At 35.9% G+C, this 16643-nt stretch overlaps 1 protein-coding gene across 1 annotated transcript; it reads left to right on the top strand.

Moving 5' to 3' along the window:
• Positions 1–294: 294 nt before the first annotated feature.
• On the top strand, positions 295–1607 carry LOC149206927 (uncharacterized). Its single transcript, XM_089393820.1, has 2 exons — positions 295–1262; positions 1380–1607. Exons 1-2 carry the CDS (start codon positions 600–602, stop codon positions 1509–1511), a joined length of 795 nt encoding a protein of 264 aa, XP_089249946.1. The 5' UTR covers positions 295–599; the 3' UTR covers positions 1512–1607.
• The last annotated feature ends 15036 nt before the right edge of the window (positions 1608–16643 follow it).

Here is a 16643-nt window from a genome sequence, read left to right as displayed (position 1 = left end):
GATAGAGTATTGACCCATGCTGGTTCAGATTTGCAGACAGAATCTTATATTTTTCATGGCTTCCGTTAAAAACCGGTATAGTAGCACACTGTTTAGGTTTGGGCAATTCCATTATTATATAATATAGCGTATAGGTGATCATCAATGGGCATGCGCTGTATAACGTAGTGGCTGACAGCTCACCTGTAAGTCCCATCTTTCACGCCATCTAAATTCTTTCAGGTAATTCCAATGTTTTGCATGTCAACTATCATTAATTTCTCAATGGGCCTGTCGATCATGGTGTGATAAAAACAAACCTGTGTAACCTAATTTACAAATAGAGTAGACATGATTGGGGATAATAATAACAATAGGGTAGACAAATCCAGTTTTGGTTTAAACAAACATGTCTAACCTAATTTACAAATAGAGTAGACATGATTAGGGAGAATAATAACATTAGGGTAGACAAATCCAGTTTTGGTTTAAACAAACATGTCTAACCTAATTTACAAATAGAGTAGACATGATTAGGGATAATAATAACAATAGGGTAGACAAATCCAGTTTTGGTTTTTTTACAGCTCCCTGAACTTGCAGATAGCATAAGCTCTCCAATGTCTTCTTCCAATTTGTTATTCTGCGACACCTACGAAACGTCTATGGAGACTACAGATTTCACCACAGTCGATGATTATGAAGTTTGTGAACTTGATTTCGTAGACTCTATGACCAACTGGCAAGCACAGTCATTTGAATCTGCTGTTGCTGATTATCCCTGCAGTTGTTTTCCTTCTCAGTCATGTAATGATTCCGCTTGCTCAGATCTCCTTATACGAGATCAAATGGCCTTTGATAATGATTTCGCTTCCTCAGATCTCCTTATACACGATCAAATGGCCTTTGATAATGCTCCTGAGGATTCCATTATTAAAGTTTGCTCTGAAGGGACCAACCCTAATTGGCAGGGTTTACCGTTTAATCAGAAAAGAAACAGTGCGTTTGTGGAGTGGAAGGCTAGAAACCCTAATCTACCACGTTCCCGCCAGCCAGAAAAATATCCATCCTTTCAGAAACGGTGTATCCGTTTTCTGCATGACATCAACAACCATAAAATTGGACCGTTGCTCTATAAGAATAACTCTGGGGATGGGAGCATAACCGTTCACAATACATACAACAAGCTTGGAATCCAGCACGTTGTATCTGAACGCAAAAGGCGAGGCCAGATGAGTGATATATTCTCTGCTCTACGGGCTATAGTACCAGTGAAACCCAAGGTAATCCTTTATGGTAGCTATTTTCATTTTTCCTTCGAGATCTTGGCGCTGGAGCTGGTTATATTTTGGCGCTCTGACTGGTTAGTGGTTCTAATTGTTAACTACTGTTTGATATAGAAGGCAGGCAGAGCTACGGTGCTTCTTCAAACGAAAGAATACGTGATTCAGCTGAACGAGCGTATACAACAACTGGAGCAACGAAATCGAGAGTTAGAAGCGTTATTATTAGAGATATCATCACTCACGTAGATAATCAGCTCACTAGATTAGCAGATAGCGTCTGACTCATAACATTCACTTATAACGTTTACTGTTTTGGTGAATATAGTGTAATATTCTGCTCGCTGGACCTATTATATTTATGCTATTTTTCTCTTCTCTATTTCAGCTTTCTCTTTTTCTTGGCAGACGTATTCTATACGATTGAATGCTTTTAATATGGAGATTTTAGATTACTTTAGGATTGCTTTTTTCTTACATTATTTAAAATAAATTTTGTTCATATTTATGTTGATTGTAAATTGGAAATATTGCAGATAAATTATATGATTGATATGCGTGAAGTTAATATTGTCATAAAAATTTTGTTCATATTTATGTTGATTGTAAATTGGAAATATTGCTGATTGATATGCGTGAAGTTAATATTGTCATAATATAAAGACTAAGTATAATTGATCATGTTAGAGATAAAGGTATTAAGCGAAGAGTCCAAGATTATAATAGTATAGCTCATTTTAAAGGTGAAGAGAGTTAGTAAAGTAATTAATATTTTGAAAATTAGAGTGGATGTGAGTATAATGTAAATTTTGTTATAAATGTTTTTATAGTATGGTTTTTTTGTAATTGATTAATACCTAGTTTTGAACATATGATAATTTGTTTTTATTTTAGTAATGTTTTTTTTTTAAAGATTAGTGAAAAACTATATATTTTTTTTATTTTCTATGTTAGAATTGATAAAGTCTTTATAATGTCTTAATTTTCCTTTTCCTCTAATTCTTTATCAACCCACAATAACTAATAATATTTCTGATATTATCATCTACTTGAACTTCTTATGTTATCTCCTCTTGACCCAAAAGATAAGAATTTTGGCTTAAGTTAGAAGCAATTTTAGGAAACCTCTTGGATTAAATGTTGTCTAACTTCCTTTATGGATAAGATAATTAGTCATAGCCATGCTTTCAATGGTGTATTTACTTGGGTCTATAGGAACAATAGGATATGGAGTACTTTCTTTAATCTTGAGATTGAAAATTATAAACTTCTTTTGGATCCATTATATCTTCATCCATCACACTTTAGAGATATTGCAACCCCAAAGCTCACATCCACATAAAATAATAGGAGTGAAGAGAGTCTCAAAAGGGAGATTTTATAATCACATATAGAAAGATTTGTTGACTTACAATTGTTTTCAAGCCCATAATAATCTTTCTAGCCTTCATTTATCCTTTTTGCAATGCTATAATTCTAATTGAGCTTGTGATGGATATCAATTACAAGATATTTGTATGAAGGAACTTCCAACTAGATGTTGTCATATATGAAAATATCATATGTGGTCTTCCTAGATTTAATTGTCCCGAATTAGTTTTTTCATTATTAATAGTCACACCCTAGTGACACCCATCCTGGAGGATTCTTAGTTTATTGGAAATATCATAATTTCTCCTCTTGAGCATAAAGGAGAAGAGTTATGACTATACTAATGAGCATCATATCAATAGAAACCTCAATCTTCCAAATACTCTTCTAACTTATCAATTTATATGCCAAAAAGGGTAGGGGATAATGATATCTTTGTTGTATTTCATTTAGTTATTTTGACCAATCCTTATTAGTCCTAAACTTGGCAAGAACATTCTCATATAGAATTCTCACAAAAACCCTCAATTGATAGGAACCATTATTTCTTCCATGCCCTTCCACAATTTTGTCCTAGGAATGGTGTCAAAAGCTTTTATAAAATCAACAAAACAACATAAGAGGTCAATTTTATTATTTCAACATTCTTCTACAATAACAATGAGAGTAATAAGGTGGTCCATAGTTGAATGATATCATCTAAACCTAGTGTGGCATTTATCTCTATTACCATGACTCTTTAACCATAAGTTAATCTTCTTTTCCAAAACAATTTTGTACACCATTGCTAAAATATGGCTAATAATAATGGTCCTATCATTATAAGGAAATTTTTTTGCACTGAGTTTTAAATATATGAACAATGTGATTCTATGTCCAAGGCTTAACAAAGCCTTGCTTCAATACCAAATTCAAGAGCTTCTGTATGTGAGAGATGAAGCTGTGCCCTCTCATTTCAAAAATTTCATCTTGGGAGCACTAAATTTCCTTAAATATACTCTTAGTGATACACTTAACACCAAACTCAATGTCTTCAAAATATTTTTAAAGTAGGAATTCTAGTAACTTAGGGGAACTAAATTATTTTCTTCAGTTTAACAACTTACAATTTTCATCCAAAACCTTCTAAGATTAGATTTAGATAGGTGCAAAACCCACTATTTTCTCTATTTATATAGTACATTTTCTTCCTTTTAATAAGATATTTGTACATATTTATCTCATCAAGTTTTAAAGATTCATTAGGAGAATCCATATTCTAGTAATTTTACAACCACTTGTCATACCAATGGTTGGTAGTACTATTATTCATTATCTATGATACCTCAATAGAAAATTTGTTAGTAGAAGTATAGAGAGTTTTAGTAAAATTATGATAGACATTTTCAATGTTATCCTTGCAAGTTAAGAGGTAAAACTCCCTATTTAAATATTTTAATAAGAGAGCCACTTTACTTTTGTAAAAAAGTAGGTGCCTTTGACTCTCAAAATTCTATTACATGTGCCTTTTGTGCATGAAAAAATATTATATTTAATATTAAAGGCATATGTTTATTTAAGAAGTCATTTTATAATATGGTTGGAAGAGGGGATTTTTGATGTTACATAATCTATGACAGTGTTACCAAGCCCTGAAATACAAGTCATCTAATTGGAGTTTGGCCACATGATTATGCCATTGCTAAGTATAGGGTCATGATAACTATATAGCTTGACTAAATTGTTAAGGAATAAATTATGAGTTAGGTCTTTAGAGTTTCTTTTGTATTGACTAGCTAAATCAAAGTCCTCATCTAGCCAAATAGGGTTAGGCTTGGAATCACTTTTTAAAAGAATAGTTTGGTTAGCGATAGTTCTAGTAATAAATCCTGCTAAGAAGAGGTCATTACCTCCATTTATCATAGTATAAATATCATGTTGTAGAGTATTATGAGGAAATTTTTTATATAGATTTATTTTCTTATAAAATTTGGAGTTGATAAGTGCCAAATAAAAAATTCTGATCTAAATCTTGTTATTGTTAATGTGAGATATTTCAATCCAAGCATAATGAATATATGTTCTAACTTATGAAGTAGAGTCTGAGGAGAAACATTATTTCTATATAGTAGTCTATTCCTTCAATGCCTCTCTGAAAGAATTTATCATTTCATATTGACCACAAAATGAATCCATCTATGTGGGGACCTTTGGCTCATCATTTTCCCAAGTTTTGACCAAAAGAATAATATCAATTTCACTTAGGATCCAATTTAATGTAGGATATTACACAATAGAAATATACAATAATTCCCAAAAGGATTCAAAATTCTTCAAAGTTTTATTTGTTACTCTCATTTTGGTCTTGATCCTAATATTAGTTATTCTATTTTTAAATATTTCCTATTTTCATTTCTTTATAGTTTTATTTACCTTTTGAACCTTCTTTCTTAACTCAACTTGGTAAATTGAAATGAGGTCCTCATTTATAAATATTTTTTTCCCTTTTAATCTTAGATATTGATTGAGTATTTCAAATTCATGGTCATTACAAGTTAAGCTAACCTAGGCAAATCTATTTTTATGGTTGAATATCTTACTCAACCTTCGTGCTTTTATGAGAGAGTTTGTTTCAATTTGTGACTTATTTTTTAATTCTTCTAATATTTGTTAGTGTGTCCTCTTCTTTTTATTCTTTTATATAACAATTATAAGATTCTGATATTTGTTAGTGTGTCCTCTCTCTTTTTTTTTATATAGCAATTATAAGATTCACTATTTTTTTTTTTTTTTGTTCATGATCCAACTTGATTAGATTATTTATTTCCTTTTTAATAGGTTTTAGGTCTAACTTTTTTTTCATACTAAGGTCCAAATTGTTATTTATTTTTTCTATTAATTTTTTAATAGTCCTAAAAATGTAATTTTCTTGTGCCATTAATTATCTTTTATTTTTCATTTCTTATGGTATGTCTTCTATTTTCTATAATTGAGTTTCAAACACTATATCATATTCTCAAAAAAACTAATGTGTTGTCAAGCATTGCAACTAATTTTATTTTATGTTCTCTTTCTCTTTCTTCCCTCCTTTTTTCTAAAGAATTCATACAACCATAAAGACTTTCTAGGGTGACATTGATTTTCCTCCGATTTTCTAGGTTAATGTTTTGACATATATATTAAAGTAATCATAATTAAAAAAAATATAAGAATAAGAATAAATAAAAGAAACTCATGAATCTAGATTATGAACGACTTTTTAGGGTATATTTCCTCAAAGTTATTACAAGTATATTGTTGTATAAATCTTGTTAGTGTATTGTTGTATGCTATAGAGTATTTCCATGGTTTTGGCATATGTGGTGAACTCATCGTAATTGAAAAAAAAATAGAGTAAAAATAAGGAAATAACCAAAAGAAAAATATACACTCGTATTACAAGTGGTTAGACATATTTTTATGGAGTATATTAATGGAGAGATTTTACATGTATGTTGTTGTAAATTTCTTTCAATGTAATGTTATAGACAATGGACTATATATGTGACTAGATAAATATTGGGAACCTAAAATGTTTTCCATAAATAAAATTTATTTCAGTAGAGATTCCCCGTGCTAGGAAAATAAATGCAAGTATTCACAAAAATTAATTAATTTTTGTACATATGCTATAGGATATATGTCTAGAAAATACTCCACAAATTTTGGTAGTAGATAAGATTAATTTACTCCAAGATGCATGCCAAAAAACATATTAACAAAGATATATATTAGTTTTTATAAATATTCACAAATATTTAATGCAAATAAAATTAATCCACCCTACCTTGAAAAGGTTGTTAATGAGGCATTGATGGGGGAAAGGACAAATAGAATAGGGCTCCCCATTTCTCTAGGGCCCTACATGCCATAAGGAAAATCAAAGTTAATAAGGCCTCTCATTCCAAGGATGGTGGTGGAGGCCCTTGGGTGAGCCATAGCTATGAAGTCCATGACGTGGGTGGGAACCTTCATGATGTTCTTCCTCCATGAAAAACTAGTTTCTCTATTTGCTACTCCTTCATGTCCTTGTGCTTCTTCCATAGCTAAGCATGACCTTTGGTCGTAACACAACATATTGGACATGGAAGTCTTATCCATATCCTATAAATTTTCCTCGGTATTTAGTGTTTATTTTTGAAGGTGGGGGACTCATACAAACTTATCAGTGGATGTTCAATCCTCCTAGCATGATTTTCTAGTTACCTTCTTTCGTGAGTCTCTATTACAACTCTCAACCCCATATAACCCAAGTAGTAGCTCAATCTTGTTTCCTACAATTACGATGACAAATCAATGTCCACATTGTGAGAAGATGGGGACAAGAAACATTAGGTATGTCCAAAGAAAGGTTTTGGGCTCACTCGTTAGCATGTAGGTTTTATGAGTACCTTGGATAACAAGTTAATCTATGAAACCACAGAAGTAGATAGCGTAACAAATTAACCTATACATCTCTCTAAGAACTTCCATATTAGTTCCTTTCCCAAAGAGATTTATGAAATGTCATCGGATAATACTATATATAAACAAACAACAATGGATTTGAATGGAAGAACAAAATCCTGAACAAAATCTCAAGAAAATAGAACAATAGTAAATATTATAGTTCCTATTTACACATAATTAAAATCCCAATTGAGTAGTATGTACATCATAGGTGAATAAAATAGATGAAATAAAAATATCAAGGAAATCAAAAGTATCTCAATATATGCGCTAACCATATAGAACTCTATATCTCATTCTACAGTTAATCATAAATAAAAAAATAATTTTATTTCATCTTATGAGTGTGCTTTTCATATTAATAGCGTGGACAAAGAAAAATTGAGTAACATAGGTGCACAAGATATTAGGAAAACATTTAATTGTCAATGTAAGGGAAATAGTTCCTTTAAAATATCATATAACCATAATATAAAGATAAGAGTATATATGGTACAAAGTAAATATGTTAACCGAGCGGCCAAATTATTCCTAGAGGAATTAAAAGAAGAAAAAAAAAACGACGAAAACAAAAACTCGACTCTTAACCATCTTTTCCTTTAGTACTCATAGAAATATATGTTTTCTATAGGTCCATAATAACATTTTTACCACCACGGCCTTAGGAATGGCCTGACCAGAGGGAAATTATACTAAAATTCAATGAAAGCTTGTTATAGCTTAACAAGGAACATTTTACAGCGAGTGTATGGTGTAAATATTTCCTTCGGGTCAATGGAGTGTACAACATAATCAACCTAAGAAAAAGCAGGTATGTGAAGTGAGGAAAAGCTCAATTCTATGTCAACATTGTCACACGGGATGAGAAGTAGAGTACAGAGTATAGGTTACCTATAGAAGAAAATAAAACCTGAGTTAACCATTAAATTTCGGGAAATAGGAATAAATGTAGAAAATCCAAAGAAATGAATGGGTATTTTTACCTGCACGAAGTACGCCATATGAACCCTGAATCCAAGCTGATTTCTCCTATAGAATATGGTGCAACCATATGACAATTTCAATGCTATAACCAAATAAGGGTTGAATGGATATAAAAAGCATTTGAAGTGAAGAAAATAATCCTAACTGGAAGGACCGAGTCGCATCGGGCGAATAGAAGGCAAACCCCCTTGCCGAGACAAGTACGGTAGGTTTGCCGAATAGAAGTCAAGCCCTCTTGCCGAGATTGGTACTATAGTTTTTCCTATTACAGGAAAATAATTATAACGTGAGGGAGAATGAGTTTTTCCAAAAAAAAAATAAAAAATAAACAAAAATAAACTAGAGAACTGTGGATTAAATAAATTCTTATAATCCAAATCAAACAGGTGTTACCTTTAGAAGTTTGGTAGATGGGATGAACCAAGCGCATATAAATGCAATTCATAGATAACGTATATAGAGTTTCACCTAACTAATATACATGAAACAATAAACCTTAGTAAATACCTATAAGCAGGGTGAAACCAAACTAGATATCAAAACAACTCAAGCACAACTGAGGCAGGAGAAAAAACCTTGCCTATAATTAGTGTTTGAAGAAGATATGGCGACAAGGTGAACGCCACGGTGTAAGAGAAACTGAAGTACGTGTTGGTGTGCTGCATCTCCCATGGTGGCCTTGCAACACCAGAGCACCAAATGCATAAAAGGAGAAAAACTTTGAATTACACATGTTTTCCCTTCTCGTCGCTAGGGTAAGAATAGTACACAACACATCCATCGTCAGATTCATTGATAGACAAAAGCACTGTTGGTGAGGAGACAATAGTGCGGACCATGGGTTTCTCACATGGGCCTGTGGTAGGTGGCACGAAAGTATTTGACACCGGAATCAAAGGGACTTCAAAGTGTTGACAGCTTGGGTGGGGGTGAATCAAATGAAATTAAATCCCAATTAAATTTCAAGTGGTAGCGAATTATACGAATTTAACATTGATACTGTTTCCAAACCTACCACGAGCTAAAGTGAGGAAACATACAAAATTTCATGGGTGCTATGACAAATATTTACTTATAAATTAGTGTTGACAGCTTGGGTGGGGGTGAATCAAATGAAATTAAATCCCAATTAAATTTCAAGTGGTAGCGAATTATACGAATTTAACATTGATACTGTTTCCAAACTTACCACGAGCTAAAGTGAGGAAACATACAAATTTTCATGGGTGCTATTACAAATATTTACTTATAAATTCATTGAAGGACTTGTGAACCAATGTTACAGCTCTTTAATCATAGACCTTAGCGCCATCGACCCAAAACATTATCACTGCACCATATGTTGGATATGTTAGCACCTAAATCTGCCTTAGGCTGAAGGAAGGCAAAAATTAGGGTAACCACAAACCACGCTCAGTCTGGTAGCTAGCCCTACTAGAGCATGAGAGGGCTCTATCCGAGTCACACTCAGCAAAAGAATAGGCAAAATGGTCTGAGATGACTTGCAATGCAATATTTACCTTAGGCTAGTAAGTGGAAAAAGGATTTTGGAAAAGATTTTTGAAGTGACCGAGCTTCTGGGATGTATATGGGACTGGCGCTCAGCAAAGAACAGAGAATTGAGAATGAAGGCACAGATTATTCCATGAGGCAAGGTAGGCGGGAAGCGCAACAATTTCGACTTAAGGTGATGCAGAATGAAAAGATTGCTGAAGATAGTGAAAAGGGCATGATCGCATGAATCCTTTTCAACAGAAGAATAACACTGCACATGAAATTTTCCCACAGGCAGAGCAATATAAATTGAATTCTACCTAATCTCACTTAGAAAATTTCATTGAAATGAAACATGAAATGAATTATGGAACATAACAAGATACATATGGAACATAAGAACACATTTTCTACACTCACAACCACAAGAATTTCATGAAACAGAGTCGCTGCCTTTCATTAACTCTATGTCAAAAATACACAGTGCAGAAACAGAGTTTCTTTCCCACAGTCTCCCAGAAGTTACAAGCCAGCCAACCCTTTGCAAATAACTTGCTTACAATATATAGAATGTGTGGAGATGAGATAGAACGCCCAGGGGTTGGTAAATTACTCAAATCATTACGAAAAGGAGATGGAGAGCCAACCATCAGCTACAGGTGCAGCGTTCTCAAGCATGACATTTGGCTGGGGTGACCCTTTGCATTCTTTTGCCACTTGGATAGATGCCCACCTGGAGAGAAAACTCTTTAAAAGCTGCCTTTGGTGCCAAAAAACTGAAGAGTAGATGATCGGGCACACTTGGAGAAGTCGCGACCCGAAATTTCGTGAAACGGGAGCAATTTTGCAATTTTTTCCTTTGTGCGCCGCGCCAAATTCTCTGTGCGTCGCGCCACTTTAGAGCCTATTTTGGGGCACTTGAAGGTGTCCAAAATGTTCCCAAGCGGGCTTGTTGGAAAGCCTGTCCTGGCTACTTTCCAACCCAACTGGAATTTTGAATTTCAAGCTCATTTGCCCCTCCAAATCTTCATTCTCCCAAGGCTGCTTTCTGTGTGTCAAAAAAGTGGCAGAGAGGCCATTTTTGGGTGTTTTTTGACCTTTAGGAGACCCAAAACTTATCAAAATTTCTTGCCCGGACACCAGTAGATGTATTTTTCAATGTTGAATCCAAATATGCAAGCTATTCCTTGATTAGAGTGCTATAATTTTAGCGTCGCAGCAGTGGCGCGGCGCACAGGGAGGAATTTCCTGTTTTGTGCACAAAAAAATTTCAAAATGCAAAAATGTGCTCCAAATTTCTTGAAATTTGGTCTAGAGCTTCTTCATTAAGTGTTATGGTGGGCCAAGGATTGCCTCGACCAATATCTGGAGTTGATCATGCTCTTTTTGCCTCTTTTGCCTTTTTGATGCCTTCCTTAGGTTTGCCTTCAAATTCCTTATTCGTGCCTTGCAAACCTTGTTCTGTGCCCAATAGTGGGTTTTCATGTTCCTGAGCATGTCCCTATCCTTGTGTGCTTTCGTCAACAGCTTCTCTAAGTGGATGTGGATCCTCTCGAGCCAAATCTCTCAATCAGCCTCTATCTCCTGCTGAATAGGTGTCTTCTCATTTAGGCTTCTTTGGGCAGCCTGCTGGTCTTCACGGATGTTTTGCAGCTCCATGATCTCATGCTGGTCCTCAGGCTACTTGTTTCTCTGCTCCAAATACTTGATGATCCATTTGGCCCTCTCCACATTGAGTGACAAGTCTTGGATCTCCGTGTTCTGCTCCTGAATAGTCATCCTAAGTCGGGCGCTCTCCACATCTGCATCATCATCCTGAATGAGGATGAAATCGGCCTCCTGTTCACCTGATGGCCCCTCATCATGCATAGGTTTCTTGTCCTTGTCCTGTATTGCTCTGAGGGGAGCATCAGCAAGAAAATCCAACTTAACCTTCTCTTTTTTCCTGATTAGGGTTTCCTGGAGTATTTTCTTCAACTGCTTGATTTTGACTTTGGAGACCTGATTCCTTGTGTAGCAATGAGTAGCCATGCGTCTTTGAAATTTGTTATCTCTTTTGGCCTTCTTAAGAAGATTGTTTAAATGGAAATTTACTTTGTCAAGCCAAAACTCCCTATTTTCATTGATTTCTCATGTGGGCCTGTTCTCCTAAAGCTGTGTCACTGTGGGTCTCCTCCTCATATTCTGATGAAACCTCAGATGCCATGATTGCTATTTTAAAAGTTGAATTTGGGCTGCCCTTTGATTTAAATGAAGCTAGAAGGTGCTTTGACAATCTGCCACCAAGGGGACAATTTAATAGGGAGCATTAGGATGGGGATAATATAATGGGAATAGGGGTTTATAGGAGAATTTTGTTTAGGGATATACAGGGGTTTTTGGGGTATTTTGATAGGGTAGGGTTTGGGTTTTTAGCAAGGTAGGGTTTTAGGGTTTGTAAGGTAGGGTTTGTGTTTATTGAGCAATAGGAGGAGGGGAAAGGGAGTATGATCTTGGTAATGTTAGGGTAATGATTATGGGGACAATGGCATAGGGAAATAAGGAGCAGGGGTAGGGTAGGAAGAATAACCTTGGCAGCAACAACACTGTAGCAAAAACCCTAGCAGAACAGTCTTTCTTTGATGTCTTCTTGTGTTTGCTTTATGAAACTTTTTGCATTCAATCACAGGCAATAAACCATCATATCTCTATCAAATTTGATGCACAAGTGAGTTTATGGAGCCTACCTTGCAATTTGATGGGCTTCACAAGAAATTTGAGGCAATTTGGCACAATTTCAGGCCCTTTTTTCCCTGTGCGCCGTGCTCTCTGTGTGCGTCGCGCCAGTTTAACTTTTACACTGGAAAATCTCTCCTAGTGCGCCACGCTCCCTCTGTGTGTCACGCTCTTTTCCAGGTGAATTTTGGAGGCCTTCCCTATGTCAAAATTGGGTGCAGGATAGCTCGTTGGAAAGGTCTTTGAGTCTGCTTTCCAACCCAACCAAATTTTTTAATTTGGAGTTCATTTTCCCTGTCAAAAGTCAAATCTCCCAAGACAGGTCAAAAAGTGCCCAATGAGGCTGCCTAAAGGCAGAGTGCTGTTACAGTCAACTTTTGAATGTCTTCCTCAGCTAAAAATTGAGCTCATGATAGCTCATTGGAAAGCTATTTGTGTCTAGTTATCATTTGTCTTATCAAGCAAGTCATTTTGCCAACCGAGCTAGGAGAAAACTTGATTTTCCCAAGGTCACTTCAGAGGTGCATCAATTCTCCCGAGGCAATTGTATTTTTGACATTTCTCCAAAAACATGACACCTGTGTAAAAAGTGAAGGAGGTTTTTCTTCTTTGGCATGTTGGGGACGAAAACCTCTCTCATTTTTCTCAAATTCAGCTTTGATTGCTCATAAACATCATTTGAGTGAAACTTATCCCGATGTGTGGGACAAGGGATTTGCCGAAATGAAGCGAAATGAGGGGGATAGGGGGCTTCTAAGTTCTTAGGGAAATTTTGGGAAGTAGGGAGGGATGTTAGGAAGTAGGGGAAAGTGGAATGTCAGAAATTGAGTTAGGAGAAGGGGTCCAAAAAGGCAAAACACAGGCCTAACCTAGAAAATTGCCAGGTTGTAGCAAGAAACTAGGGTTTGTGCGAAAATGAGGAATTTGAGGGATTTTAGTGATGGGAAGTGTTTAATAAGGTACATTATGGATAGGGGAAGGTGTATGAACATCAGGATACAAGTTTTTCCGATGATATGACCCTCCACGAGAAATTAGTTTCAAAACCCTAGGAGAGGGAAATGAACCTTGCCTAGGTGCAACTGAGGCATGAACAAGGTGTAAAATGACCCAACGGGACTTGACATGATAATGAAAACTCTCTGAATGATGGTACACACAGCTGAACTGTGACATGGACCGCCATTTGGACAACTTTGACAAGGGTAAAATCAAACCCTAGACCTAATGTCTAGTGACCAAATTTTGCTTGAAGACTCACTGAAATGACAAAATTTGACCTTGACACCTTAAAATCACTTTGTAAGAGCATGTTTGATCACTGGAGGAAGGCTGTAAAGACTGACACTAACATTGGCTCCAATAGGGATGGCAGCTCCTTGGAGGTGCCAAGAACTGCAGATCTTTGGGTGAGCAGACAGTGCCTTCGTCCATTGGGCTATGGAGTCCATTATTCCAACAAACCAACATGAATCAATTTATTGACTGAAACTTGACTGAAACTGACTCAATGCAAACTGAAATGACTAAAAAACTTGACTCTATGCAAAAGGAAATGACTCATGACTGACTTAACTAAAACAAGAACTGACAAAACTTATTCAATGGCAGCAATCCATCAAGATTCGAGGGTTTCAAATGATGATGACAACCACCTGCGTACTAATGCAATATGTACAATCATGTGTAATGTGTCTTCCAATGTAACCAATCAAGTAGATGCCTCCTTGATTGATTATCCGGATTAGATCTTCTGGTCAACAACAGATATTGGTAACTGGGCCTCCAAAAACACAGTTGACCATGATCTCCTTCATCACTGAATACTGCAATAATCACCTTCACTGCTGACTGCAACAAATCTGCCATTGGATCCTGAAAAACATGAAGATTCTCCTCTTACTGAAGAAACAAGGGGTCCATTTCTTGTGACGCTGATCTCTTTTCACAATATACTTCCGAAAAAGTATGCTCCTAGTCCAAGTAATCTTCATAGTTGGACATTAAAATTTTCCTCACATTTGCACTGTCTTTCTCTGATGATTGCAGCAAGTGGTCAAAAGGATCCTGAATTTCGTGAAGAACCAAACTCTGTTGTTGTTTCCAAACAAAACCAAAGCCTCCTTTATCAATCTCCTCACATGACCACAAAATTTGGTATGGGCTATAAAATGAACAATCTGTTAAACAAGACAATGAAGGTGACCCTTGAAACAGATGATTATCAACATTCTCTTTTGTCTCCTGGTGGGCTGACGGAGAAGAAGTTTTACAGCAAACAAAATCTAACACATGAGAAAAAGGATCATCAAAAACTTGAGGAGACTGTTGCGATGTATTTATTGAAACCATATGACATCCTATTGGTTGTTCATCCTTTTCTTTAGAGATATTATGAAGATTCTGCCTTATAAACTGAAATTCTTCGTAACACAAGGGTACAGAATCCTCTTGCATCATTAAATCATGTATTTCGGCTGCCTCACCTTCATCTGTAATCTGACCTTGAATTGTGTTTGGTGGCTGCAAATCTGGTTCTGTATCCAAAATGATTTCATCAATCATTTCAGGGGAAGATTTCTTATTAACGACCTGCTCAAAAATTTCGCCATCTGTCTCATCTTCAACATTAAAACTGAGAGATTGTTGATTTCCTACAAGCTTTTCATTTGAAGATTTACTATGCAATTTACCCCGCAAAAACTGAAATGATTCAAAACAGAGAGGTAAGGAATCTTCTTGTATCGTTTGATCATATAAGCCAGCTTCTATGTCTTCATGTGCAACCTGACTATTAATGGCATTTGGGGGCTAGAACTCTGAATATAAGAAGTTTGGAACAAAGTTTTCATCTCCCTCAAGAGGATCCAAATCAAGATTTGTCGATAGTTGGTGTCTGATTGCATGGAAATTATCTCTAATGAACTGACATGAATCAAAGCACAAAGGCAAAGATCCTTCACTTACTTCAAAATCTGTTGCACTTTCCTCATCGTTTCCATAGCTGATATGCCTCGGTTGATCACTGTACTCGAGCTGCTGTAAGCGAACTTCCTCATCCCATAAACTGGCTGCTGATTTGTCTACAAGATTAGCTTCTGTTTGGAGAGCATAATCATCATCATCATACTGATCAAACTGAGGCAAATCGTCAGTATAAAACACGTCATCAAGCATACATGTCATATCAACAGGTCTTTCTTCTCCAATATGATCTACAAAACAATCCTTATGACTACTGAGATAAGAAACAAAATGTTTTGGATCAGCCACTTGTTCGTGAACGTCATTTTCATCTTTTGCAGTCATTTTCCTCATCATCTCTTCTACTGCACTCACCAAAATGTCAAGCTTTTCCTCTAAAGGTGTAGTTTTCTCTGGATCCACGTTTTTCATCTATTCTCCTTTCAACCTTGCCCTTCTGATCAACAAATGAGCCTCTACATTTATTGCATTGTTCTGCATCTCTTCAAGTGTTGCGAAATTCTTTTCTCTCAGCTGAAACTCCATTTCCGGATCAAAGGCACCTGGGTAGTGCAAGAGAGCAGCTCCAGGAGTGGGTCTTACATCAACCAGCATTGAATAATAAACTTGATTAAATCTGGCTGAAAACTGTTGTATTGTCTCCCTTGGCAGTCTTTTCAGCTGATTATACTCTTCTACGATAAGGAAAAGGTTCTGTCCGATCCTCCACCTGTTAAGAAAAACTTTGATGAACTGCTGTAAATCTGTGATGCTCGCATCCGGCAGGGCTTTGAACCAACTCTTGACTTTGCCTTGCAAAGAAAGAGTAAAAGGCCTTATACTGACATCTTCTTCATCAATTTCAAAAAGGTCTAGAAAAGTCTCAACATTCTACACATGTTGCTCAACATTGACATCCTTACATTCACCGCCAAATCTTGGCAAGTATAGATCATAGCTTTTAGGGAAAGGATGAAGAACAGAAGGTAAAACAAGAGGTTTATACCTATCTGGGATTATAACAGCTGTAGGAATATATACAAGAGCGACGGGATCGGGTTTGTGTTCTTTAGGCTCATCACTCTGAAGAGAGTCATCATAAGATGTAGGAAAATTAAGGAAGCCGGGATCAAAGGGAAACTCACTATTTACACTTTTTGAATAGATCGAGTGAAGATTTTGATCACCTTTATCATACAACAAATTTTGAAAAATTTTCAGGGCAGCTTCAAGAACAGCGAAGAAGTAATTCACAAGGAAGCTGAGTAGGTCCTGAATACCATTCCACTTTGGATACCCGAACTTTGTGTAAGATCCTTCCATTTTCGCAGAGAAAAAGTTAGTCCTCCAGTGGAGTCACCATGAAGCACTGATTGCTAGATTCTT

This window comes from Pinus tabuliformis, chromosome 1_2, assembly GCF_031772625.1.
Source record: "Pinus tabuliformis cultivar Carrire ecotype Pingquan chromosome 1_2, CPIR1, whole genome shotgun sequence".
Taxonomy (NCBI): Eukaryota; Viridiplantae; Streptophyta; class Pinopsida; order Pinales; family Pinaceae; genus Pinus; species Pinus tabuliformis.
This window is presented reverse-complemented; position numbering and strand designations above follow the sequence as displayed.

Bases quoted from the DNA above. Each gene is read 5' to 3' on its own strand.
- LOC149206927 (XM_089393820.1), top strand. From the start codon at position 600: ATGTCTTCTTCCAATTTGTTATTCTGCGACACCTACGAAACGTCTATG. The intron at 1,263-1,379 runs GTAATCCTTTAT...TGTTTGATATAG, and splicing joins TAGTACCAGTGAAACCCAAG to AAGGCAGGCAGAGCTACGGT.